At 36.7% G+C, this 26805-nt stretch overlaps 1 protein-coding gene across 1 annotated transcript in view; it reads right to left on the bottom strand.

The window, feature by feature from the left end:
* The window catches only part of CSTF3 (cleavage stimulation factor subunit 3), an 86433-nt gene that overhangs the window by 13958 nt on the left and 45670 nt on the right, over window positions 1-26805 (bottom strand). Inside the window, exons 4-14 of the mRNA XM_037838948.1 lie at window positions 26266-26298; window positions 25742-25839; window positions 24775-24841; window positions 24661-24695; window positions 24450-24576; window positions 22894-22971; window positions 21946-22108; window positions 19999-20108; window positions 19454-19570; window positions 19128-19202; window positions 13455-13598 (exon numbers count right to left, since the gene is read on the bottom strand). Of these exons, the coding sequence (XP_037694876.1) occupies window positions 13455-13598; window positions 19128-19202; window positions 19454-19570; window positions 19999-20108; window positions 21946-22108; window positions 22894-22971; window positions 24450-24576; window positions 24661-24695; window positions 24775-24841; window positions 25742-25839; window positions 26266-26298 (1047 nt within the window). The remainder of the gene's footprint in view (window positions 1-13454; window positions 13599-19127; window positions 19203-19453; window positions 19571-19998; window positions 20109-21945; window positions 22109-22893; window positions 22972-24449; window positions 24577-24660; window positions 24696-24774; window positions 24842-25741; window positions 25840-26265; window positions 26299-26805) is intronic.

The following is a 26805-nucleotide window of genomic DNA, read 5'->3' as shown; positions in this document are numbered from 1 at the left end:
ATCTCAATAGATGCTGAAAAAGCATTCAACAAAATCCAACATCATTTTTTGATAAAAACACTTCAAAAGGTAGGAATTGAAGGAAACTTCCTCAATATGATAAAGAGCATATATGAAAAACCCACAGCCAGCATAGTACTCAATGGTGAGAGACTGAAAGCTTTCCCTCTAAGATCAGGAACAAGACAAGGATGCCCGCTGTCACCACTGTTATTCAACAATGTGCTAGAAGTGCTAGCCAGGGCAATCTGGCAAGATAAAGAAATAAAAGGCATCCAATTTGAAAAGGAAGAAGTAACTGTCATTATTTGCAGATGATATGATCTTATATATGGAAAACCCTGAGAAATCAGCGATACAGCTACTAGAGCTTATAAATTTAGCAAAGTAGTGGGACACAAGATTAATGCACATAAATCAGTAACATATCTATACACTAGAAATGAAAAAAGTGAAGAGACACTGAAGAAAAAGATACCATTTTCAATAGCAACTAAAAAAATAAAGTACCTAGGAATAAACTTAACCAAAGATGTAAAAGACCTATACAAAGAAAACTACATAACTCTACTAAAAGAAATAGAAGGAGACCTTAAAAGATGGAAAAATATTCCATGTTCACAGATAGGAAGGCTAAATGTCATTAAGAAGTCGATTCTACCCAAACTCATCTACAGATTCAATGCAATCCCAATCAAAATTCCAACAACCTACTTTGCAGACTTGGAAAAGCTAGTAATCAAATTTATTTGGAAAGGGAAGATGCCTTGAATTGCTAAAGACACTCTAAAAAAAGAAAAACGAAGTGGGAGGCCTTACACTCCCTGACTTTGAAGCTTACTATAAAGCCACAGTAGTCAAAACAGCATGGTACTGGCACAAAGATATATATATATCTGTCAATGGGATCGAAGTGAGAATTCAGAGATAGACCCCCAGATCTATGGCCAACTGATCTTTGATAAGGCCCCCAAAGCCCCTGTACTGGGACATAACAGTCTTTTCAACAAATGGGGCTGGAAGAGTTGGATATCCATATCCAGAAGAATGAAAGAGGATCCCTACCACATACCCTGCACAAAAATTAAAGTGGATCAAAGACCTCAATATAAAAGACAATACCATAAAACTCCTAGAAGATAATATAAGGAGACATCTTCAAGACCTTGTATTAGGAGGTCACTTCCTACACCTTACACCCAAAGCACAAGCAACAAACGAAAAAATAGATAAACGGGAACTCCTCAAGTTTAGAAGTTTCTGTACCTCAAAGGAATTTGTCAAAAAGGTGAAGAGGCAGCCAACTCAATGGGAAAAAATTTTTGGAAACCATGTATCTGACAAAAGACTGATATCTTGCAGATATAAAGAAATACTACAACTCAATGACAATAGTACAGACAGCCCAATTATAAAATGGGTGAAAGATATGAAGAGACAGTTCTCTGAAGGGGAAATCCAAATGGCCAAAAAACACATGAAGAAATGTTCAGCTTCACCAACTATTAGAGAGATGCAAATTAAGACCACAATGAGGTACCGTCTCACACCAATTAGAATGGCTGCCAGTAAACAAACAGGAAACTACAAATGCTGGAGAGGATGTGGAGAAATTGAAACTCTTATTCATTGTTGGTGGGACTGTATAATGGTTCAGCCACTCTGGAAGACAGTCTGGCATTTCCTTAGAAAACTAAATATAGAGTTACCCTTCGATCCAGCAATTGCACTTCTCGGTATATACCCGGAAGATCTGAAAGCAGTGATGTGAACAGATATCTGCACGCCAATGTTCATAGCAGCATTATTCACAATTGCCAAGAGATGGAAACAACCTAAATGTCCTTCAACAGATGGATACATAAAATGTGATATATACACACAATGGAATACTGCACAGCAGTAAGAAGGAACGATGTCGTGAAACATATGACAACTTAGATGAACCTTGGAGACATAATGCTGAGCGAAATAAGCCAGGCACAAAAAGAGAAATATTATATGCTACCACTAATGTGAACATTGCTGGGGGAGAATACATGGGGTGTTGGGCTTCCCCACCTTGATGGTTGCTGATGTACTAATAGACATTGGGGACTGGTGGTTTGATGGGCTGAGCGCTTAATCACGGGACTTGTCCTTGGGAAGACTGTTACTGCACAGGAGAGGCTAGGCCTGCTTTTTTTTTTTTTTTTTTTTTTTTTTAATCATCATTTTATTGAGATATATTCACATACCACGCAGTCATACAAAACAAATTGTACTTTCGATTGTTTACAGTACCATTACATAGTTGTACATTCATCACCTAAATCAATCCCTGACACCTTCATTAGCACACACACAAAAATAACAAGAATAATAATTAGAGTGAAAAAGAGCAATTGAAGTAAAAAAGAACACTAGGTACCTTTGTCTGTTTGTTTGCTTCCCCTACTTTTCTACACATCCATCCATAAACTAGACAAAGTGGAGTTTGGTCCTTATGGCATTCCCAATCCCACTGTCACCCCTCATAAGCTACATTTTTATACAACTGTCTTCGAGATTCATGGGTTCTGGGTTGTAGTTTAATAGTTTCAGGTATCCACCACCAGCTACCCCAATTCTTTAGAACCTAAAAAAGGTTGTCTAAAGTGTGCGTAAGAGTGCCCACCAGAGTGATCTCTCGGCTCGTTTTGGAATCTCTCTGCCACTGAAGCTTATTTCATTTCCTTTCACATCCCCCTTTTGGTCAAGAAGATGTTCTCCATCCCACGATGCCGGGTCTACATTCCTCCCCGGGAGTCATATTCCACGTTGCCAGGGAGATTCACTTCCCTGGGTGTCTGATCCCACGTAGGGGGGAGGGCAGTGATTTCACCTTTCAAGTTGGCTTAGCCAGAGAGAGAGGGCCACATCTGAACAACAAAGAGGCATTCAGGAGGAGACTCTTAGGCACAAATACAGGGAGGCCTAGCCTCTCCTTTGCAGCAGCCGTCTTCCCAAGGGTAAAACTTATGGTAGAGGGCTCAACCCATCAAACCACCAGTCCCCTATGTCTGTGGTCATGTTAGCAACCATGGAGGTGGGGTAGGCGAATACCCCTGCATTCTCCACAGGCTCCTCAAGGGGGCACTACATCTTTTTTTTTTTTTTTTCCTTGTTTGTCTTTTTTCTTTCTTTTTTTTTTTTTTTAACTTTCCCTTCTTTTTTCAAATCAACTGTATGAAAAAAAAGTTAAAAAGAAAACAAACATACAATAAAAAAACATTTCAAAGAGACCATAGCAAGGGAGTAAGAAAAAGACAACTAACCTAAGATAACTGCTTAACTTCCAACATGTTCCTACTTTACCCCAAGAAAGTTACATAATATAGCAACATTTCAGTGAACTTGTTCCTACTACATCCATCAGAAATTAACAGACCATAGTCATTTCTGGGCATCCCCAGAACGTTAAATAGCTTATCTGTTCTTCTTGGATTATTGTTCCCCCTTCCTTAATTGCTCTCTACTGCTAGTTCCCCTACATTCTACATTATAAACCATTTGTTTTACATTTTTCAAAGTTCACATTAGTGGTAGCATATAATATTTCTCTTTTTGTGCCTGGCTTATTTCGCTCAGCATTATGTCTTCAAGGTTCATCCATGTTGTCATATGTTTCACCAGATCGTTCCTTCTTACTGCCGCGTAGTATTCCATCGTGTGTATATACCACATTTTATTTATCCACTCATCTGTTGAAGGACATTTGGGTTGTTTCCATCTCTTGGCAATTGTGAATAATGCTGCTATGAACATTGGCGTGCAGATATCTGTTCGTGTCACTGCTTTCCGATCTTCCGGGTATATACCGAGAAGTGCAATCGCTGGATCAAATGGTAGCTCTATATCTAGTTTTCTAAGGAACTGCCAGACTGACTTCCAGAGTGGCTGAACCATTATACAGTCCCACCAACAATGAATAAGAGTTCCAATTTCTCCACATCCCCTCCAGCATTTGTAGTTTCCTGTTTGTTTAATGGCAGCCATTCTAACCGGTGTTAGATGGTATCTCATTGTGGTCTTAATTTGCATCTCTCTAATAGCTAGTGAAGCTGAACATTTTTTCATGTGTTTCTTGGCCATTTGTATTTCCTCTTCAGAGAACTGTCTTTTCATATCTTTTGCCCATTTTATAATTGGGCTGTCTGTACTATTGTCATTGAGTTGTAGGATTTCTTTGTATATGCAAGATATCAGTCTTTTGTCAGATACATGGTTTCCAAAAATTTTTTCCCATTGAGTTGGCTGCCTCTTTACCTTTTTGAGAAATTCCTTTGAGGTGCAGAAACTTCTAAGCTTGAGGAGTTCCCATTTATCTATTTTCTCTTTTGTTGCTTGTGCTTTGGGTGTAAAGTCTAGGAAGTGGCCTCCTAATACAAGGTCTTGAAGATGTTTTCCTACATTATCTTCTAGGAGTTTTATGGTACTTTCTTTTATATTGAGATCTTTGGTCCATTTTGAGTTAATTTTTGTGTAGGGGGTGAGGTAGGGGTCCTCTTTCATTCTTTTGGATATGGATATCCAACTCTCCCAGCCCCATTTGTTGAAAAGACCATTATGGCTCAGTTCGGTGACTTTGGGGGCCTTATCAAAGATCAGTCGGCCATAGATCTGAGGGTCTATCTCTGAATTCTCAATTCGATTCCATTGATCTATATGTCTATCTTTGTGCCAGTACCATGCTGTTTTGGCAACTGTGGCTTTATAATAAGCTTCAAAGTCAGGGAGTGTAAGTCCTCCCACTTCGTTTTTCTTTTTTAGAGTGTCTTTAGCAATTCGAGGCATCTTCCCTTTCCAAATAAATTTGATAACTAGCTTTTCCAAGTCTGCAAAGTAGGTTGTTGGAATTTTGATTGGGATTGCATTGAATCTGTAGATGAGTTTGGGTAGAATTGACATCTTAATGACATTTAGCCTTCCTATCCATGAACATGGAATATTTTTCCATCTTTTAAGGTCCCCTTCTATTTCTTTTAGTAGAGTTATGTAGTTTTCTTTGTATAGGTCTTTTACATCTTTGGTTAAGTTTATTCCTAGGTACTTGATTTTTTCAGTTGCTATTGAAAATGGTATCTTTTTCTTGAGTGTCTCTTCAGTTTGTTCATTTTTAGCATATAGAAACATTACTGACTTATGTGCATTAATCTTGTATCCCGCTACTTTGCTAAATTTGTTTATTAGCTCTAGTAGGTGTATCGTTGATTTCTCAGGGTTTTCTAGATATAAGATCATATCATCTGCAAACAATGACAGTTTTACTTCTTCTTTTCCAATTTGGATGCCTTTTATTTCTTTGTCTTGCTGGATTGCCCTGGCTAGCACTTCCAGCACAATGTTGAATAACAGTGGTGATAGCGGGCATCCTTGTCTTGTTCCTGATCTTAGAGGGAAGGCTTTCAGTCTCTCACCATTGAGTACTATGCTGGCTGTGGGTTTTTCATATATGCTCTTTATCATGTTGAGGAAGTTTCCTTCAATTCCTACCTTTTGAAGTGTTTTTATCAAAAAGGGATGTTGGATTTTGTCAAATGCTTTTTCAGCATCTATTGAGATGATCAATTGATTTTTCCCTTTCGAGTTTTTAATGTGTTGTAATACATTGATTGTTTTTCTTATGTTGAACCATCCTTGTATGCCTGGAATGAACCCCACTTGGTCATGGTGTATGATTTTTTTAATGTGTCTTTGGATTCGATTTGCAAGTATTTTGTTGAGGATTTTTGCATCTATATTCATTAGGGAGATTGGCCGGTAGTTTTCCTTTTTTGTAGCATCTTTGCCTGGTTTTGGTATTAGATTGATGTTAGCTTCATAAATGAGTTAGGTAGTGTTCCATTTTTTTCAATGTTTTGAAAGAGTTTGAGTAAGATTGGTGTCAGTTCTTTCTGGAAAGTTTGGTAGAATTCCCCTGTGAAGCCATCTGGCCCTGGGCATTTATTTGTGGGAAGATTTTTGATGACTGATTGGATCTCTTTGCTTGTGATGGGTTGGTTGAGGTCTTCTATTTCTTCTCTGGTCAGTCTAGGTTGTTCATATGTTTCCAGGAAATTGTCCATTTCTTCTACATTATCCAGTTTGTTGCCATACAGTTGTTCATAATATCCTCTTATAATTTTTTTAATTTCTTCAGGATCTGCAGTTATGTCACCTTTTTCATTCATTATTTTGTTTATATGGGTCTTCTCTCTTTTTGATTTTGTCAGTCTAGCTAGGGGCTTGTCAATCTTGTTGATCTTCTCAAAGAACCAACTTTTGGTGATATTTATCCTTTCTATTGTTTTTTTGTTCTCTATGTCATTTATTTCTGCTTTAATCCTTGTTATTTCTTTTCTTGTACTTGGTTTAGGATTGGTTTGCTGTTCATTTTCTAGCTTCTTCAGTTGATCCATTAGTTCTTTGATTTTGGTTCTTTCTTCCTTTTTAATATATGCGTTTAGTGCTATAAATTTCCCCCTTAGCACTGCTTTTGCTGCATCCCACAGGTTTTGGTATGTTGTGTTCTCATTTTCATTCGTCTCTATATATTTAGCAATTTCTCTTGCTATTTCTTCTTTAACCCACTGATTGTTTAGGAGTGTGTTGTTTAACCTCCAGGTATTTGTGAATTTTCTAAGTCTCTGATGGTTATTGACTTCTAATTGTATTCCATTGTGGTCAGAGAATGTGCTTTGAATAATTTCAATCTTTTTAAATTTATTGAGGCTTGTTTTATGTCCCAGCATATGATCTATTCTGGAGAAAGTTCCGTGAGCACTAGAAAAGTATGTGTATCCTGGTGATTTGGGATGTAATGTCCTGTAGATGTCTGTTAAATCTAATTCATTTATCAGATTGTTTAGGTTTTCAGTTTCCTTATTGGTCTTCTGTCTGGTTGATCTATCTATAGGAGAGAGTGATGTGTTGAAGTCTCCCACAATTATTGTGGAAACATCAATTGCTTCCTTTAGTTTTGCCAATGTTTCTCTCATGTATTTTGTGGCACCTTGATTGGGTACATAGACATTTACGATTGTTATTTCTTCTTGCTGAATTGCCCCTTTTATTAGTATGTAGTGGCCTTCTTTGTCTCTCAAAACATCCCTGCATTTGAAGTCTATTTTATCTGAGATTAATATTGCTACACCTGCTTTCTTTTGGCTGTAGCTTGCATGAAATATTTTTTTCCATCCTTTCACTTTCAGTTTCTTTGTGTCCCTGTGTCTAAGATGAGTCTCTTGTATGCAACATATTGATGGTTCATTTTTTTTGATCCATTCTGCGAATCTATATCTTTTAATTGGGGAGTTTAATCCATTTACATTCAACGTTAAAACCGTGAAGGCATTTCTTGAATCGGCCATCTTATCCTTTGGATTATGTTTGCCATATTTTTCCCTCTCTCTATTAATATCCTTTATTGTACCCATACCGAATCTCTTTAGTACTGAACCTTTCTCCAAGTCTCTCTGTCCTGTCTTTGTTTCTCTGTCTGTAGGGCTCCCTTTAGTATCTCCAGTAGGGCAGGTCTCTTGTTAGCAAATTCTCTCAGCATTTCTTTGTCTGTGAAAAATTTAAGCTCTCCCTCAAATTTGAAGGAGAGCTTTGCTGGATAAAGTATTCTTGGCTGGAAATTCCTCTCACTCAGAATTTTAAATATATCGTGCCACTGCCTTCTCGCCTCCATGGTGGCTGCTGAGTAGTCACTACTTAGTCTTATGCTGTTTCCTTTGTATGTGGTGAATTGCTTTTCTCTTGCTGCTTTCAGAACTTGCTCCTTCTCTTCTATGTTTGACAGTGTGATCAGTATATGTCTCGGAGTGGGTTTTTTTGGATTTATTCTATTTGGAGTTCGCTGAGCATTTATGATTTGTGTATTTATGTTGTTTAGAAGATTTGGGAAGTTTTCCCCAACAATTTCTTTGAATACTCTTCCTAGACCTTTACCCTTTTCTTCCCCTTCTGGGACACCAATGAGTCTTATATTCGGACGTTTCATATTATCTATCATATCCCTGAGGTCCATTTCGAGTTTTTCAATTGTTTTCCCCATTCTTTCTTTTATGCTTTCATTTTCCATTCTGTCATCTTCGAGGTCACTGATTCGTTGTTCAACTTCCTCTAGTCTTGTACTATGAGTGTCCAGAATCTTTTTAATTTGGTCAACAGTTTCTTTAATTTCCATAAGATCATCCATTTTTTTATTTAGTCTTGCAATGTCTTCTTTATGCTCTTCTAGGGTCTTCTTGATTTCCTTCATATCCCGTACTATGGTCTCATTGTTCATCTTTAGTTCTTTGAGTAGCTGCTCTAGGTGTGTCTCTTCTGGTCTTTTGATTTGGGTGCTTGGGCTTGGGTTATCCATATCGTCTGGTTTTTTCATATGCTTTATAATTTTCTGTTGTTTTTGGCCTCGTGGCATTTGCTGAACTTGATAGGGTTCTTTTAGGGTTTGTAGACCAGTTGAAGTCCTTATCTCTAATTTATCAGATCTACAGCTTCGTGGAGTACACTTTCTCTAACTAACCAGCAGGTGGCGTCCACGAGCCACCTGTTCTCCACAAGCCAGTTCTCCCCTGCTTAGCCTTTGTGGTGAGTGGGGGAGTGAGTCTTGTGGGGCCCAATTGGTGTACCAAGCTTGCGTGTGTAGTTGGTGTTGCCTGCCCTGTATGTGGGGCTTGTTTCTGGGCAGTCGGGGAGGGGGGGTGGCCCTAACAGTCAAATCTCCCTGATGATCCTAGAGTTTTAAAGCTACTGCAATAGTCTAATCCTTCAGTTCAGTCCTGCCACAGTTTGTCTCTGCCACTGACCCACAAGTCTTTGGTATTGGCGTATGGCTCCTGAGACTTGCAAGTGGGCCCCTCTTCCAGGCTGTGCACCCCGGGTCCTCTGTTGAAGGATGACTGTGCTATGTCACAGGTGAGTGCCGTCCCCCCAGGGCAGTTCTGGGCTGCTGGGCTGTGTTGGGAGGCTCCCAGTCTGCTCAAATGATGGCTGAATGGGGCTCTGTTAATTCACACTGCTCCCCCTTCCCAGCTCTGGGACATTCAGCTGAGGTTGCAGGGAAGGCTAATGTCCACGCCCAGTTTTGTGGTGTGTGCCTGTTATTTGAAGCACTTCCGTCACACTGGGTTGTCTGGGGCAGCTCTGGGCTATGGGGCTGGCGATGGGCAGGAGTGTTTCCTGTCCACCAGGATGGTGGCTGTGAGCGGACACCCCCCTTTTCTTGGGAAGTTGTGTTGTTTAGTGAATTTTCTCAGCCACTGGATTATTGCCTTTTGTCTCAGAGCTCTCTTAGTTCTGCTCTTGATTTGACGTGCCCAAATTTCAATTCTTTGAAGCTTTCTGTATTGAGCTTCTTAGAGTAATTGTTTTAGAAAAAGCAAAAAGGATTTAAAAAAAAAAAAAAAAAAAAAAAAACGGCCCTCCTCAGAGATCTAATGGGTTATTGAAATGCTAATAGACAAAGCAACCAGGGCCATTAAGGAAAGGTGCACAGGGCAGAGAGATCAGCCTTGCTTCGGGATTTGCATATGCGCCTCAAGGCCTGATCTCCGCCCTTCCCCTTTCTGTGTTCACCAGAACTCCAAAAATCCTCTGCTTTTATTTTGGAGTTTTTCGTGTTGTTCTTTTTCTATGCCTGTCTCCTCTCTGCTGGGCTGGCTGCTCTCAGAGTCTCTGGTGTCTGGTCTCAGTCTATCTATGGTTGGAGTTTGAATCAGTAGAATGAGTTTCCCATAAGAGCAGCCACTGCAATTCTCCCTTCTCCTTCCTGGAGCTGACAGCCCCTCCTCCCCCGGGACTGAGCCTGGCAGGGAGGGGCGCGGGTCCCCTGGCCGCAAAAACTTACAGATTTCATCTCAGCAGTTCCACGTTTTCATGAGTGTTGTATGAAGTATGCCCAAAGACAGATTGCTCTGTGGTGTCCAGTCCACGCAGTTCCTGGCTTTTTACCTACTTTCCTGGAGGAGTAACTAAAACATACAGCTCACCAGTCTGCCATCTTCTAGGCCTGCTTTTAATTGTGCCTGAGTGTCTCCTCCTGAGTGCCTCTTTGTTGCTCAGCTGTGGCCCCCTCTCTCTTTAGCTAAGCCAACTTGGCAGATAAAATCACTGCCCTCCCCCCTACATGGGATCGGACACCCAGGGGTGGAAATACCCCTGGCAATGTGGAATATGACTCCCGGGGAGGAATCTGGACCCAGCATTGTGAGATGGAGAACATCTTCTTGACCAAAAGGGGGATGTGAAAGGAAATAAGTTTCAGTGGGAGCTGAGAGGTCACTTGGGTAAGCGCTCTTATGCACAATATAGACAACCCTTTTTAGGTTCTAATGAATTGGAATAGCTAGCAGTAAATACCTGAAAATATCAAACTACAACCCAGAACCCTTGAATCTTGAAGATGATTGTATAAAAATGTAGCTTATGAGGGGTGACAATGTGATTGGGAAAGCCAGGTGGATCACACTCTCCTTTGTCCAGTGTATGGATGGATGAGTAGAAAAATGGGGGCAAAAATAAAAAAAAAAAGAAAAAGAAAAAAAAAGCACCCAGTGATCTCTTTTATTTTAATTGTTCTTTTTCACTTTAATTTTTATTCTTTTCACTTTTGTGTGTGTGCTAATGAAAATGTTCAAAAATTTATTTTGGTGATGGATGCACGACTATATGGTGGTACTGTGAACTGACTGTACGCCTTGTATGACTGTATGGTATGTGAATATATCTCAATAAAATTGAAGAAATGAAATAAAAAACTGCTTGAAAAAAAGAATTCAATGAGAAACATTATAGGCAAGAACTCAGACTGACACTATCTGAAAGTGGAACATACAAAATTATGTTTCTCCTGATGTGATATAATAAGTACAGAACACTTTCTTGAAAAAAGAAAAAGGAACCTAAATCTAATCAAACCTCCAGAGTTCCAACTTTCTATTTACAAGAAATGTAGTAGTAAAAAAAGTTAAACAATGCCAAAAAAATAACAAAACAATCAGCCACATCAAGAGGGTAGCAAATTCTGCAAAACAATTAACTTGGTTTATGCAATAAATAAATAGTATTATTTAAAACAAGGAGTGACTACTAAAAATTAAAAGAGAAGAAATATAAAAATGCAATGTACACACATTGGTTGGATCTTGATTCAAACTCTAGAAAACCGTTTTTTAAAGAATCAAGGAAATTTGAATACGCATTGGCTACTAGATGATATTAAGGAATTATTGTTAATTTCGTTAGGTATAATGATGGCATTGTGTTGTTTAAAAATATATTACCTGTCAGAGATGCATATAAACTATTAACTGGTGTTAAATTACATGATGTTTGGGATTTGCTTTAAAATACAAAATATGCCAGTAAAAACAATACTGCCATCACCAACGGTAGTAGTAGGAAAAAAAATGGGAAAGAGTTAAAAATAAGGCTAACAAATCTTGATAACATGGGAACAGGATGAAATGTACACCAGAGTCTCATATTTTTCTCCTTTTGTATATATTTGAAATTATCCATAATAAAAATAATTTAACACCCCCCCCGAAAAAAAAAGTGCAAGATGAAGCTGCAAGTGCTGATGTAATAAGTTGCCCAGAAAAATCTAGCTAAGATAATTGATGAAGGTGGCTAAACTAATCAACAGATTTTCAATGTAGATGAAACAGTCTTATTTTGGAAGAAGATGCAATCTAGGACATTCATAGCTACAGAGGAGTCAGCCATGCCTGGCCTCAAAGCTTCAAAGGACAGGCTGACACTTTTGTTAGGGGTTAATGCAGCTGGTAACTTTAAGTTGACCCCAATGCTCATTTACCATTCTGAAAATTCTAGGGCCTTTAAGATTGATGCTAAATCTACACTGCCTGTGCTCTATAAATGGACAGCAAAACCTGGATGACAGCACATCTGTTCACAACATGGTTTACTGAATGTTTTAAGCTGACTTTGAGATCTGCTCAGAAGAAAAGATCCCTTTCAAAATATTACTGCTCATTGACAAGACACCTTGTCACCTATGAGCTGTGATGGAGATGTACCATGAGATTAATGTTGTTTTCATGCCTGCTAACACAACATCCATTCTAGCAGCCCATGAATCAAGGAGTCATTTTGACTTTCAAGTCTTACTGTTTAAGAAATACATTTCCTAAGGCTACAGCTGCCATAGACAGTGATTTCTCTGATGGATCTGGGCAAAGTAAATTGAAAACCTCCTGGATAGGAGTCACCATTCCAGATGCCATTAAGAGCATTCGTGATTCATTGGAGGAGGCAAAATATCAACATTAATAGGAGTTTGGAAGGAGCTGATTCCAACCCTCATAGATGACACTGAGGGTTCAAAACTTCAGTGGAGAAAGTAATTACAGATGTGGTAGAAATAACAAAAGAAGTAGAATTAGAAGTGAAGCCTGAAAATGTGACTGAATTCTGCAACCTCATGATAAAACTTTAACAGATGATGAGTTGCTTCTCATGGATGAGCAAAGAAAGTGGTTTCTTGAGATAGAATCTACTCCTGATGAAGATGCTGTGAACATTGTTGAAATGACAACAAAGGATTTAGAATACTACATAAACTTAGTTGATAAAACAGCAGGAGGGTTTGAGAGGATTTGAGAGGATTGACTCCAACTCTGAAAGAAGTTCTACTGGGGGTAAAATGCTATCAAACACATCCTATGCTACAGAAAAATCTTTCATGAAAGGAAGAGTGAACCAATGCGGCAAACTTCATTGTTGTCTTATTTTAAGAAATTACCACAGGCACCCTAACCTTCAGCAGCCACCACTCTGATCAGTCAGCAGGCATCCAAATCAAAGAAAGACCCTCCATCAGCAAAAAGATTATGACTCACTGAAGGCTCAGATTACAGTCAGCATTTTTTAGCAATAAAGTATTTTTAAATTTAAGTATGTATATTGTCTTTTAGACATAATGCTATTGCACACCTAACAGACTGTAATATAGAGTAAACGCAAGTTTTAGATATACTGGGAAACAAAAAAAATTCATGTGAATGACTTTATAGCAGTTTTCACTTTATTGTGGTGACCTGGAACCAAGTTTTATCTCCAAGGTATGCCTGTATCTGGTAAGGAGCACAAAATAATCTTAAAGCTACAGTACCTAAATATGACAAGGTACATGAGAATTAAAATGGAAATTAAAATCATATTAAGTGAAAATCACTGAGCTAAAAACTACTCAAGCAGATTTAGGTTCAGAAATATGGGGATTAATAAGGCATAAATTAGCAGGCAGTACGGATTTAGATGACCTTCTATGTAATTTCACATAGATTCACTCCTTTACAGTATAGAGCAATTAAAGCTTGATGACAGAAACTAGAACTACTTTTCATAATTACTAAATAGTTATGTCCCTTGGATGAAGAAAATTATTTTATCTTTCTTTATATTTGTATTTCAGTATTTACCTTACTACAGTAATACTCCATGAGTGCTGCAGTAACGTAGACATGATGACGTGTTCTGGTATCTTCTCTTGCTTTTTTAAATATCATTCTTCCAGATTTGATACCTTCTGCTCTCCTGGCAAATTTCATATACTGGATATATACCTATACAAAAATAAGTATTGTTAATCTTTATGGAGTCAGAGAATATTTATATTCTATAAATTGAGCAGAATGTGATCCTTATACCATCCAATACAAGCTCATCTTATTCCTATATTAACATATTTCCTTTATAAGAAAACAATCTTGAATACCCAAGAAATTAGAAAGCAGGATTATCAATACTGCATTATTTAAATCCATAAGCTAGTATTTTCTGGTATATTTGAGATGTATATAAATTCATGTATTGTTTTTTTTTTTTAGTGATAAAAATCACGTATCACTCTTTTGAAGTATACAATTCAGTGGTTTTTAGTATATTCACAAGGTTGTGCAATCATTTAATATGCAAATTGATTTTAAAGAGAGGAAGGATAAATGAAACTATGAGAACACACTCCATTATGAATGCCAACATAAAGAAGAATCATGTTTTGGTTTAATATATGAATGTTTAAAAATCATGTTTAATTTGACACCTTCTTGGTGTATTTAAAAGCCCATTACTCTATTTTTCAAAAACCATATACTGAAACTTCATTGATACAGTATTTCTGAGTCATTTTATATCTACAGAGTGCCCAACACGATGAGTATACAGTATTTGTTTAATGAACAAATGAATCTGGATGATGAATAGAGTGACCAGCTCATCTTGGTTTGCCTGAAACTGTCCTGTTTTAAAAACCGAAAGTCCCATGTCCCAGGAAACCCCTCAGTTCTGGGAAAACTGGGACAGTTGATGACCCTAACTATGAGTTCCGTGAAGAAGGAGACTTTTATCTAGTTGGTCATTAAGACTGCTGGGGCCTAGCACAGGGCTGTTTACTGCAAGCAAACACACTCCATTATGAATGCCAGCATAAAGAAGAGTCATGTTTTGGTTTAATACATGAATGTTTAAAAATCATGTTTAACTTTACATTTTCTTGCAGTATTTAAAAGTCCACTAATCTATTTTTCAAAAACCATATACTGAAACTTCATTGATACAGTATTTCTGAGCCATTTTATATCTACAGAGTGCCCAACACATGATGAGTATACAGTATTTGTTTAATGAACAAATGAATCTGGATGATGAATACAGTGACCAACTCATCTTGGCTTGCCTGCAACTGTACTGGTTTGAAAACCAAAAGTCCCATGTCTCAGGAAACCCCTCAGTTCTGGGAAAACTGGGACAGTTGATGACCCTAACTATGAGTTCCACAAAGAAGGAGACTTTCATCTAGTTTATCATTAGACTGCTGGGGCCTAGCACAGGGCTGTTTACTGCAAGCAATTGGAGCACTGGAATCCCAATATAAACAGGAAAAAAAAAAGGTAGTGTAGCTGTAGTTGACTTGAAGCAGAAAGTCTAGAGCCCCATCCATTGGCCTCTCCCTTCCCCTTCCACTGAGGAAGCTCCATTGTACTTTTGCAGAAACTCAGAGCTTTGGAAACGACTACTACAGAGCAGAATTTAGAATAAAGTGTGTTCTTGTCCAGTCTTTTTCCAGGATGTTCATTTCTCCTGCCTCTATTTATTTTAAAACATATTTATTGGAGGGAGGGGCAAGATGGTAGCATAGACAGGAGTGGAATTTAGTTAATCCCTGGAGCAACTAATAAACAACCAGGAACAACTAGTAAATAATCTGGGACAACTGCTGGGGGACAGCCGTGACTGTCCACACATCATACACCGACTTGGATTGGGTGGAATGGCTAAAATTGCAGCATAAAATCTGTAAGTAAAAACTGCGGAACTGTGTTGGAAGTCCCCCATGGCAGGCTGAGCTGCAGGACCTTACTGTGGTAGAAAATAGCACTCTCCGAGCAAGCAAATACAGCTCTTCCCAGCTCCAGCTGGGGTTTTAACAAATGTGAACTGCTGAATACAAGCTACAAACATAGACAAAACCCCTAACAAGCAGACAGATGCCTTTAGAGATGAATGACCTTAAAAGAGCCAGAAAGATCAGAGGCTCTCTCTGACCGACAGGTGAAACCGGGGAAGCTGTGGACTGGCTCGGAAAGGGGGCTTTCTTTCCCTTTCTCTCTTTCTCAGCCTGAGTGGTTCAGTGGAGAGAGCCTCAGCCATTTTCAATTCACAGCCTTCTGACCCAGACAGGGGTGGGGATAACAGAAGCAGCAATTCAAATGCAGAAGATAACTCCCTAGGGGGTGTATCTTCCCTAAGAGGAAGGAGGTAGAGCCGAGCTCTAGGGCCGGCCTTCCCTTCAGAACTCAGACCCCAGACCCCGGGGGGAAAACAGCTAAAACAGAAACTAAAGGGGCCATACCTCCTTACACCAGTTGGGAGCAACAGGCTGACAGGCGCCACCTGCTAGGCAGCTTAGGAAAAGCACAGTGGCTAGAGGCCTCACAGAAAGTCTGTCATTCTTCTCAGACACACACTGAATATAACCCCACTCTGAGACCTGAACCCGTTCTGGTCCAGGAAAATCTGATTGGGGTAACCAAGGAAACCAGATGGCTAGACAACAGAAAATAACAAATTATAACAGGAAAAACAAAGATATGGCCCAGTCAAAGGAACAAACTTACACCTCAATTAAGATACAATTGAGATATTGTTTCACTTTAATGAAACAATCAATTAAAGATTTTCAAAGAAATATGCTAAATGAACTCAAAAACCAAATCAACGAGTTCAGGGAAGATATGGCAAAAGAGATGATGGATATAAAGAAAAAACTGGGTGAACATAAGGTAGAAATCGAAAGTTTGAAAAAACAACTGGCAGAATCTATGGAAGTGAAAGGCACAACACAAGAGATGAAAAACACAATGGAGACATACAATAGCAGATCTCAAGAGGCAGAAGAAAACACTCAGGAACTGGAGAACAAGACACCTGAAATCCTCCACACAAAAGAACAGAAAGAAAAAAGAATGGAAAAATATGAGCAATGTCTCAGGGCACTGAATGACAACATGAAGCTCATGAATGTATGTCATTGGTGTCCAAGAAGAAGAGAAGGGAAAAGGGGCAGAAGCAACAGAGGAAATAATCAATGAAAATTTCTCATCTCTTATGAAAGACATAAAATTACAGATCCAAGAAGTGCAGTGTACCCCAAACAGAATAGATCTGAATAGACCTACGCCAAGATACTTAATTATCAGATTATCAAATGTCAAAGACAAAGAGAGAATCCTGAAAGTAAGAGAAAAGCGATCCACCACATACTAAAGAAGCTTAATAAGACTATGTGAGGATCTCTCAGCAGAAACCATGGAGGCCAGAAGGAAGTGGTGTGATATATTTAAGATACTGAAAGAGAAAAACCACCAACCAAGACCCTATATCCAGCAAAACTGTGCTTCAAATATGAAGGAGAGTTTAAAATATTCTCTGACAGACAATGACGGAGTTTGTGAACAAGATATCTGCTCTGTAAGAAATACCAAAAAGAGCACTACAGACAGAAAGGAAAAGACAGGAGTGAGAGGCTTGGAACACAATTTTGGGTGATGGTAGTACAACAATGTAAGTACACTGAACAAACATGACTGTGAGTATGGCTGAAAGAGGAAGGTTAGGAGCATGTGGGACACCAGAAGGAAAGAGGAAAGATAAAGACTGGAACTGTATATCTCTGCGAAACCTAGAGTGCTCAACAACTGTGATAAAAAGTACAAATATGTTTTTACATGAGGGAGAACAAATGAATGTCAACCATGCAAGGTGTTAAAAATGGAGTGGTATTGGGGAAAAAAATACAATCAATGCAAAGTAGAAACTATAGTCAACAGAAACATAGTATTATGTTTCCTTTAATTTAACAAAGGCAATAAACCAAAGCTAAATGCCCCTAAGAGGCGGACATAAGGGAGGAGTATGGGACTCAGCATTGGTGATGTTGTCTGACTCTTTTATTATACTTTAGTTTAATTCTCTCTTTCCTTTTGTTGCTTTTTAGCTGTCATTTTTTTTCTTTCTTTCATCTCTCTACCTTCTTTGACTCTTCCTTCTTCTTTGTAGAAGAAATGGAGATGTCCTTATATAGATAGTGGTGATGGTGGTGAATGCATAAATATATGACAATGTGATTGGGAAAGCCATATGGACCACACTCCCCTTTGACTAGTTTATGGATAGATGAGTAGAAAAATGGGGGAAGAAAAAAAAAAAAGGCACCCAGTGTTCTTTTTTTACCTTAATTGTTCTTTTTCACTTTAATTTTTATTCTTATTATTTGTGTGTGTGTGGCAATGAAAATGTCAAAAATAAATTTTTTTATGAATGCACAACTATATAATGGTACGGTAAACAATTGAATGTACGCTTTTTTTTGTATGACTGCATGGTATGTGAATATATCTCAATAAAAATGAATTAAAAAATGGGTTGATGAAGAAAAACTGAGGACACTATATTGAGTGAAATAAGTCAGACACATAAGGACAAACATTGTATGGTCTCACTGATATGAAATAATTATAATATGTAAACTCATAGACATATAGAACAAGGCTAAAGAATAGGGAGTGGTTGTTTTATTAGCAGAATGTTTGACTAGGTTGAACTTAAGTGTTTGGAAATGGACAGAGGTGATGGTAGCACGTTACTATGAGAATAACTAACAGTGCTGAATGGTGTGTGAATGTGGTGGAAAGGGGAAGCTTAGAGTCATGTATGTCACCAGAAGGAAAGTTGGAGATTGAGATATGGGAATGCATAAAACAGTGAATCTTGTGGTGGACAATGTCCGTGATTAACTGTACAAATATTAGAAATCTCTTTCATGAACTAGAAGAAATATATGACACTATTACTAGAAGTTAATAATAGAGGGGTATATAGGAAAAAAATATACCTATTGCAAACCATGTACTACAGTTAGTAGTATTTGAACTATTTTCATCAACAGTAACAAATGTACTATACCAATACTATGAGTCAATAATGGAGGGGGGGGTGGTTAGGGGTATGGGAGGATTTGAGTTTTCTTTTTCGTCTTTATTTCTTTTCTGGAGTAATGAAAATGTTCTAAAAATTGAAAAAAAAATTAATTGTGGTGATGGATGCACAGCTGTATGATGGTAACATGGGCCATTGATTTTATACTTTGGATCTCTGCATGATTGTATGGTATGTGAACAATCTCAATAAAATTAAAAAAAAACAAAACCATATTTGTTAAGCAATAATTATGTGGCTTCAAACCATGATCACGAGAAAAGTATTAGAGAAAACCCCATTGTAGCTGTTTTATAACTGCTACATTAAAAAAAACAAAACAAAACAAAAAAAACCACAGCAGAATAAAGAGCAGTAATTGCCAGGGGTTGGAGTTGAGGGAAGGGTTGACTACAAAGGGGCCATATGAAGGGGACTTTGGGGGGATAATGGAAATGTTTTGCATTTAGATTGTGATGGTAATCACAGGACTCTGCATTATTTGTCAAGATTCATAGAACTGTACACCAAAAATTATGAATTATAGTGTAACTTAAAAATTAAAAAAAAAAAACAGACTGTATAGGTGGGAAAAAGGGATTTGTAACACTACTCACCAAGGTGGGGTCAATATCCTCAATAGCCAGAAGTCTGTTATATATGCTGTGAACCTTTTCATACTTCATGCGACTCTAGGGTGACAGAGAAGTGCATATGAGTATATACACATAAACAAGCAGGATTTGAGCTCTGAGAAATCCAGATGCTGCACAATGATACCTGCTTTGAGCACAAATACAATGAGCTGAGTACTAACAACTGCTCATGTTGCATAATCTCTGTCTACCAAAGCAAGGCATCTGGCAAAGAAACCTCTAGAAACAAAATTCAATCCTGCAGTAAAAATTTGAATTATAAGAAAGTCATAAACATTTTTACTCACCTCTTCATAATCTGCATATGCAAAATAAAGAAGCATATTCTTTTTCAATAAAGTGCTTATGGCTCTTTCATATATATTAGCAGCTTCATCACTAAACAATTTGGCATTATTCATATCCTAGGAGGAAAATAAAAAAGAAAGCTCGCCCTCGATCATTTTATAATATATTTGAAAGAAAGGAAAAATTTTATCTACTATATTACATTTATGTCTGTAAGAAAATACACATGTATATGTATATAAACATAGGCACATAGACATTTTGGATTCTAAAAATATTCCATGACTGCTTCCATTACCTTATACAAGAATCATACAAGTAACTCTAAATGAGTCACCATTTTAATACATTAAAACATAGCCACGTTACTTTAATTCTGACAAAGGTAGTCTAGTCATGCAAGAGTACACTAAGATTCACATGAATATAAACTGTACATGGTCAACATTTACACTTTATAACAAGATTCCCTGTTAGATTTTTCAAGAAAGCATTGCTATATAAAACCACGAAAAAGACCAAAGGGAGGGAAATGAATACTCACTCCCTTTTCTGCAAGCAATTTACTTGACTGCTCAAGATACTGTGCAGCTTCATACCAAATGTCAGGGTGATGGCCCAGCACAAGCAGGCATTGTTCATAAGCAAACATAACTAGGGAAAGACATTCACAAACACATTAAATTAAAATATATATTATTTGTAAAATTAAGCATCACAACTAAATTATTAGCCTAGGACAGGATCCTTAATAATGAGTGATGATTCAAAATAAAAAGCTTCAGTGATTTCTGACACATCAAACACCCATACCCTCTCCATCTACATTTATTAAATATTTATTGAACACCAACTAAGTGCTAGAGAATGTGAAAGATACTGTTGATACACCAGTGAATAAGAATTCCTATACTCAGAAGTCTGCAATGTATGGGGAAGTAGACAAGAAAGCAATTAGAAAAAGTAATAAGTATTATGGTGAGGGAAGTAGAGGGCACTCTTGAAACTTACAGCAGCAACTTAACATAATTTAGGGACTCTAGAAAGGACTTCACTAAGGAACTGACATCTAGAAGTGAAACCTAAAGAAGGAATAGAAGCTGGTCAGATGAGAGAGGAAGTGGAATGGAGGAGGGATAGGAACAGATACAAAAATGGCATAGGCAAAGGGAACAAAGGCCTGCAGGTGAAAAAGCAAGACAAGATTGAGGAATTTTTTTAAAAGTTCCAAATTCCAATTCCAGCAATGGCTGAGTAGTTTGTATCAAACTAATCCTCCTGAAAAGAAAAATTATAAATTCTGAAAAAAATGCAAAAGCAACTACTTGAAGGCAATGGACAACAAACAAAAAGAGGCAGAAACTACAAGGGATTCAACTCTTGAAAGTAAAGAACCACACTAGGTGAGATCCACATTTAATTTAGTGTTTTCCTTCAAGGGCACATCCCACTCTGTGCAGCTCTGGAGTAGCTAGAACTCAAGTCAAATGCTTCAGTCTAATTGGCTTGAGGTATGAGAGGATGAAGTTCTGGGCTACAAGAAAACTAGAAATTGAGGGGGAAAATCCCAAAAAAGAGAGAGCCACAGGTGAAGCCTAAAAATAAAGATATAAACTACCCTTTTATCCTTAGCTGACCCCTAAAATGCACATGCACAGGGGAGAAACCCAGCAGAAAACAAAGCTGGAAGGTTGGAAGAGTTGAACAGATAACTCACCACTTGCAAGGGACCACATTTGGAATTTGATGGGTAAACATCTTGGACTTTACATTGAAACCTCAAAAGGATTATGTCTTAGGAGTAAAGACTATATTCCAGGACTAAGGGATATATCCTAAGATTAGGGGCAAAACTAAAACAGATCCATCCTAACAGTGTATAAACCAAGCTTCCACAAGATCCAGGTGATCTGCCAGTAATTCAATTTCCTGCTAAAATAAAACTCAACATTCTTCAGAGAAAGATAACAGAATCAGTCTCTCCAATGTATTATTTAGGACATTTGGACAACGTCCAAAAGAAAAATTTTAATGTCTAGAAATGTGAAGTAACAGTAAAACATGACCCATAGTCAAGAGAAAAGCAAAGATGCCAACCCCGAGATGGTCCAGATGTTGGAAGTAGCAAACAGGACTTTATAGCAACCATTATAAACATATGTTCAAGGACAAAAAGAAAAAGATGGTTGTAATGAATGAACAGAAAAATCTCAGCAGAGAAATGGAAACTATAAAAAAGAACTCTATCATATAAAAAACATTCTAGAATGGAAATTTCTAGAACTGAAAAGTACAATATCTGAAATGAAAATTTTACTGGATGAGCTTAACAGCAGATTCACTATAATACAACAAAGGGTCAATGAACATGAAGATACATCTATAGAAATTATCCAATCTGAAGAAAATAGAGAAAAAAAATTAGGGGTAAAAAGTGATACATTATATAGGATAATACATGCAAATGGAGTCCCACGTGGGTTAGTTTTACCTCTTTTTGTTATAAGTGTCTGATCCTCTGTACGAAGAGGGTTGCTCTTTTCCCACTGTATATATTTCTTCCACATATCCACTTGCTGAGCTTCTTGAGGAGTATTCTGAGGAGGCACTGAGGGAGCATTGCGATCCAAACCTTTCATTACTGTTTCATATTCCTATATAAGAAGCATTTAGAATTCTCTGGTGAGCCTAGAACAACTCAGGTGTATGGGATTGAGTTGATCAGTTTGGTATACTTTGTTTAAAATGTTTATTCTTTCCAAATACCACTTTGTTAATATTATATAAAACTATTTAAGAGTGGGAAGAAACATAATAGGGTGGGTACCTAATAGGGGAGGTATTACCCACCTGAGAACAGGTTCCCAGGACTAGGTGAGCAGAACTCCCCTGGGCCCTCTCTGCAGGTGATCTAGGAGGTCACTCTCCAGGACAGAGGAGTTGACAGATCAACATGACTGATGATATGGTGGCATCATTACTACCATCTTTGACGAACTATGTGTCCTTTAAAATGTCAATACTACTTCAATAATTCAGGAAAATTTTAGTGCTACTAGGCTATTTTTGTATGTACAAAATACAAAATATGTCCCTGAGGGCTAAGATTACAAAGTAATATAGTATTCAGATGAGCAGATATGAAGGAAGGATAAGAACTACTTCATCATTTCTAGGTAGATCCTATCTCTATATCCTGTTTCTATATTTTAAAAAAATAATTTCTTCAAAACTCAATTTATTCTATGTTGCCCTTTAACGTATCTGTAAAGAGATATTTTGTTTCAAATATATCATCTGCTTGGACACTGCATTTAAATGTCCTCAGTTAAGACTGCTAATGACTGAAAATATCAAGAGTAATAACAGATAGAAAGAGCTTTCCCATAAACAGACTCCTAACAATACTTAGAGAAAATGGCTTGATGGAATTTCATACCTTTGCTACACGTCTAGCATTCATGTAATCTCTACTCCGATCTTCAATCATTTTTTTAGCTAAATGAATATTGATACCCTAAGAAAAAAACAAAGGAGACCATGTTATTTTTAAACTATTATATATACAATTAGCACAATACAGTCAATTTATTCATTTTCTCAATTACTTTAAAGTCTTCATTCTAAAGACATTTTTTGGCTATTAGGATAAAAATCAAGTGGTAGTAAATGCTTCAGAGATCAAGGAGGATCCGCTTATGTCTATTATGAGCTGACAATAAATTTACATACATCAGAAATTTCAAGGATAGGAAATGATTTGGAAAGGGTCAATTATTTCATATACAATTCTACTAATAATGACTGATGTACAGATCATCTGAATAGTCATGGCTCAACTCGAACTATGAGGACATGAGTAGAGATAAACACATGCCTAGCAGTTCTCAAAGAATACTCCAAAGACACGTGGTCCCTAAGATCATTTCTGGGATTCATGAAGTCAAAATAATTTTCATATGATACTAAAATATAATTTGCTTCTCTCATGAATGTACACTGGAGTTTTCCATAGGCTATATGACATTCAATACAGTAACAGACTGAAGGCAGAAGCAGATATGAGAATACAGCTGTCCTCTATTAAGCTAGACAGTAAAGAGATTTATGAAAATATAAAACAATACCACTCTTCTAACTACATATTTTTTTTTTGTTTTGGAAAATAACGGTTTTTTTTAAAATGCTATTAAAAACTAAAATGTAAGACTTTATTATTACTACTTTTAAATGAATTCATAAATAATTATTTAATATATTATTTAATATTAATTTAATAGCTTGAAAATTTCTGTTTTAACATCTAATAAATAATGATAGATATAAGCCACTTAAAAAAAAAAAAAAAGCTCTTTGGGATCATCAATAATTTTTAAAATTTCAAGACCAAAAAGTTTGAGAACCAGTGCTCAAGCCTCTGAGGGAAGTTTACCCTATATAGTTCTTTCAAACCATAATGGACATATAAGGAACTTGCTTTTAATGATAGAGTTTCTTTGGAATTACGATTATCTTGGTGGGTTGACAAATTTGGTAAAAGCATAATGCCAATGAGACAAAGACCTGAAACTGCAGTCCCCCATCTCATAAATGCAAGCCAGTAATCACATCACATCACTATACCTGGTGAAAGGGGTATATTTCAACTGATTGTTACTACTAGAAAAGCAATTCCAAGAAGGAACCCCTCATAACACGTCAATTGCAATATGTGTATGTATGTGCATATGTGGATATGGTTTAGCATGAAATAAAAAGTTTTATAAGAATTATAGTTCTCCCACAGTATTCTCTGAAAATTAACTTAACATTAATATACAAAATCTCAAAAACTTAAAAAAATGTTAGGAGTGGCTCTTTCATTACAATCATTATAAAAACAGATATGTGCAACACTGATATCCAGGTACCTGATACTAAAAAGGATAGAATCCACAATGCATAAAAATTAAAATGGCTTGGTTTACAATAATAAACTATTTCAGATCAATTTACCTCTTCATACTTGTTATAGTCTCTCCAGAGTTGTTCAATGTTGATCATTGGATTAACACAACCCCGTTGATAAACTCTCCGAACAGCTGTTATTCTCTGATTCTCTGCATAAGATCCAACAGCTTCCCTGGGGTTGGATAAGAAATGTCATCAATCATATCATGGCTAAATCAATTGTTTACATGAAAAACAAAACCATAAAAATACTTACACGCCTTTTAAGAAATTGATGTAATCCACCCATATCTAGGAAACGAAAAAAAAATTAATATCCTTCTTGATATTTTCAAATCTGAGGATATACATTAAACGTTTTTAACTCTACCTGATAAGACATAATTTCCATTCCAATTTTATCCAGTGCAAAGTCATATGCTTGAGCCATTTTTTCTCTGAAATGAAGTATGAAAGACATTTTTTAAAACTATATTTATATGGTATTATAATGTATCTACAACTAAAACATCATACTTCTGAACACATGATCAGGAAAGCACTTAAGCTGTTTTTTTATGAACAATATAGGACATCTTTTCAAGTATATAAAATAGTTCTTTCATGTTTAGCATCTCAGTATCATTAATTTATATACTATACTTCCTTTCTCTTCTGCTTATGAGCTTATCAAAGACAAGGCCCATGTCTTACTTATCTTTATATTCTTTAAGTTGTCTAATCTTAGATATAGCAGATTCAAATATAGAAACTTGTTTTTCAGATTAAGAAGATAAGTTATATCTGAAAATCTATTTAAGACAAAAAATGATACTGAAGAAAAGAAAGTAAAAATAGAAATACAGTTATGGAAATAAGCACTGGCCTGGTTTGCTATGTGTAAAAATAGCATTTGGAAAGGTCCAAGGTGATGGGTGTAAGACATAGCAAGGAGGTCATCTATACAACAGAATGGTGAAAAACACCTTGGAACACTTACGCAGCACAATGCATTGTAACCTGCCAAGAGTTAAGTAGCACAAGTAAGCCAGATAACTCATAAGAGTTAAGTAGCACAAGTAAGATAGATGCTTTTTTTGTGTTTGACAAGCCTCTCAACAAAGCAGATTGGTAATGGAAATTTGCAGTGTTGTTAATAATTGTGATTCAATTCTCCAGAGTAAGACTAATGCAAGTGGCTTTCTTTGAAGGACTTTTTCCAAGGTTTTACTGACTTCTTGTACAATCCTGGCATTTTAAATCCTTAAATCTCTTCCCACTTACAGCTAAGAAAAGGTGTGAGTTTATGTGGGATTGACTGTATGTCTGGAGACGACGTGCAACCTGATTAAACTTACTTATAACTAGGTAGTTTTCCCTTAGTTTCTCGGACATATGAAAGGTAACATTTCCATAAATCAATGTGCAAAACTTTCATAAGGCATCTCTGAAATAGCTGTAAACGCAAGAAAATATTATCAGAATCCAGAGTTAGATAAATTTCACATGTTCTTGGGTGAAATGGGACATCTAAAAGGCAAATAACTCCCTCCTGTTTCCAGTTTAGGTAATGAAAATCATTCTCATAATTTCAGTTAGTGAAGTATTATTTTTTCCTTTTTGCCAAATTTTTAATTATCAAAAAATTCCAAACATACAAAAAAGTTGAACAGTACAACAAACTAGTATATAGTCTACTACCTAGATTCAACAATGTTTAACATTTCACTATATTTGCTTTATGCATATTAAGTCTTAAGTTAAACTTCAGCATACAATTCAAAGCATATTAAAAAGACTCAATTGTAAGCTATAATATTCTTTAAATTTTTTTCTCTAACTAGTTGTTAAATTTCACTTGGAAAGAAAAAAAAAAACTTACCTTTTCAACCTTGTCATAATTTTTAGCTTTAATCTGAAGAGAAAAACAAAAACAAAAAAATAGGCTTAAAATAATTCTTTTTAGACTACCAAAACACCATCTCTGAAACAGATTTTAGACCAGTATTGCAAAGTCATCTCTACACTTTCCTATTAACGTTTGCTTTTAAAAACTACCAAATGAAGCTTGAACCCAATATGGATAAAGTGCCTTGTAAATGTGCCTTATGTAAATTGACACTGTGCAGAGATTTTCATATACCCATTTATGCTGAAAACCTACTTTGAGAACTTTTATTAAAAAACAGTCATGAGACAGATACAGAAATATATACATGTGCTACCTGAACAGGGCTTTTTGTGTCTACTGAAAACAAAGTTTAAAAGTTTACTTTCCCTGAATAGCCAAAATGAGAACAATCTGAGTAGGGCAGCAAGAAAAAAAGATTTGCTAGTTTTGACTACACATAAATATTCAGTCTGTCAAGTCAACCCACTATATTCCAGGCACTATGCTAGACACTGGGACTACCACAGTGAA

This window comes from Choloepus didactylus, chromosome 6, assembly GCF_015220235.1.
Source record: "Choloepus didactylus isolate mChoDid1 chromosome 6, mChoDid1.pri, whole genome shotgun sequence".
Taxonomy (NCBI): Eukaryota; Metazoa; Chordata; class Mammalia; order Pilosa; family Megalonychidae; genus Choloepus; species Choloepus didactylus.
Note: the sequence above shows the minus strand (reverse complement) of the source record. Positions and strands in the feature narration are given on the sequence as shown.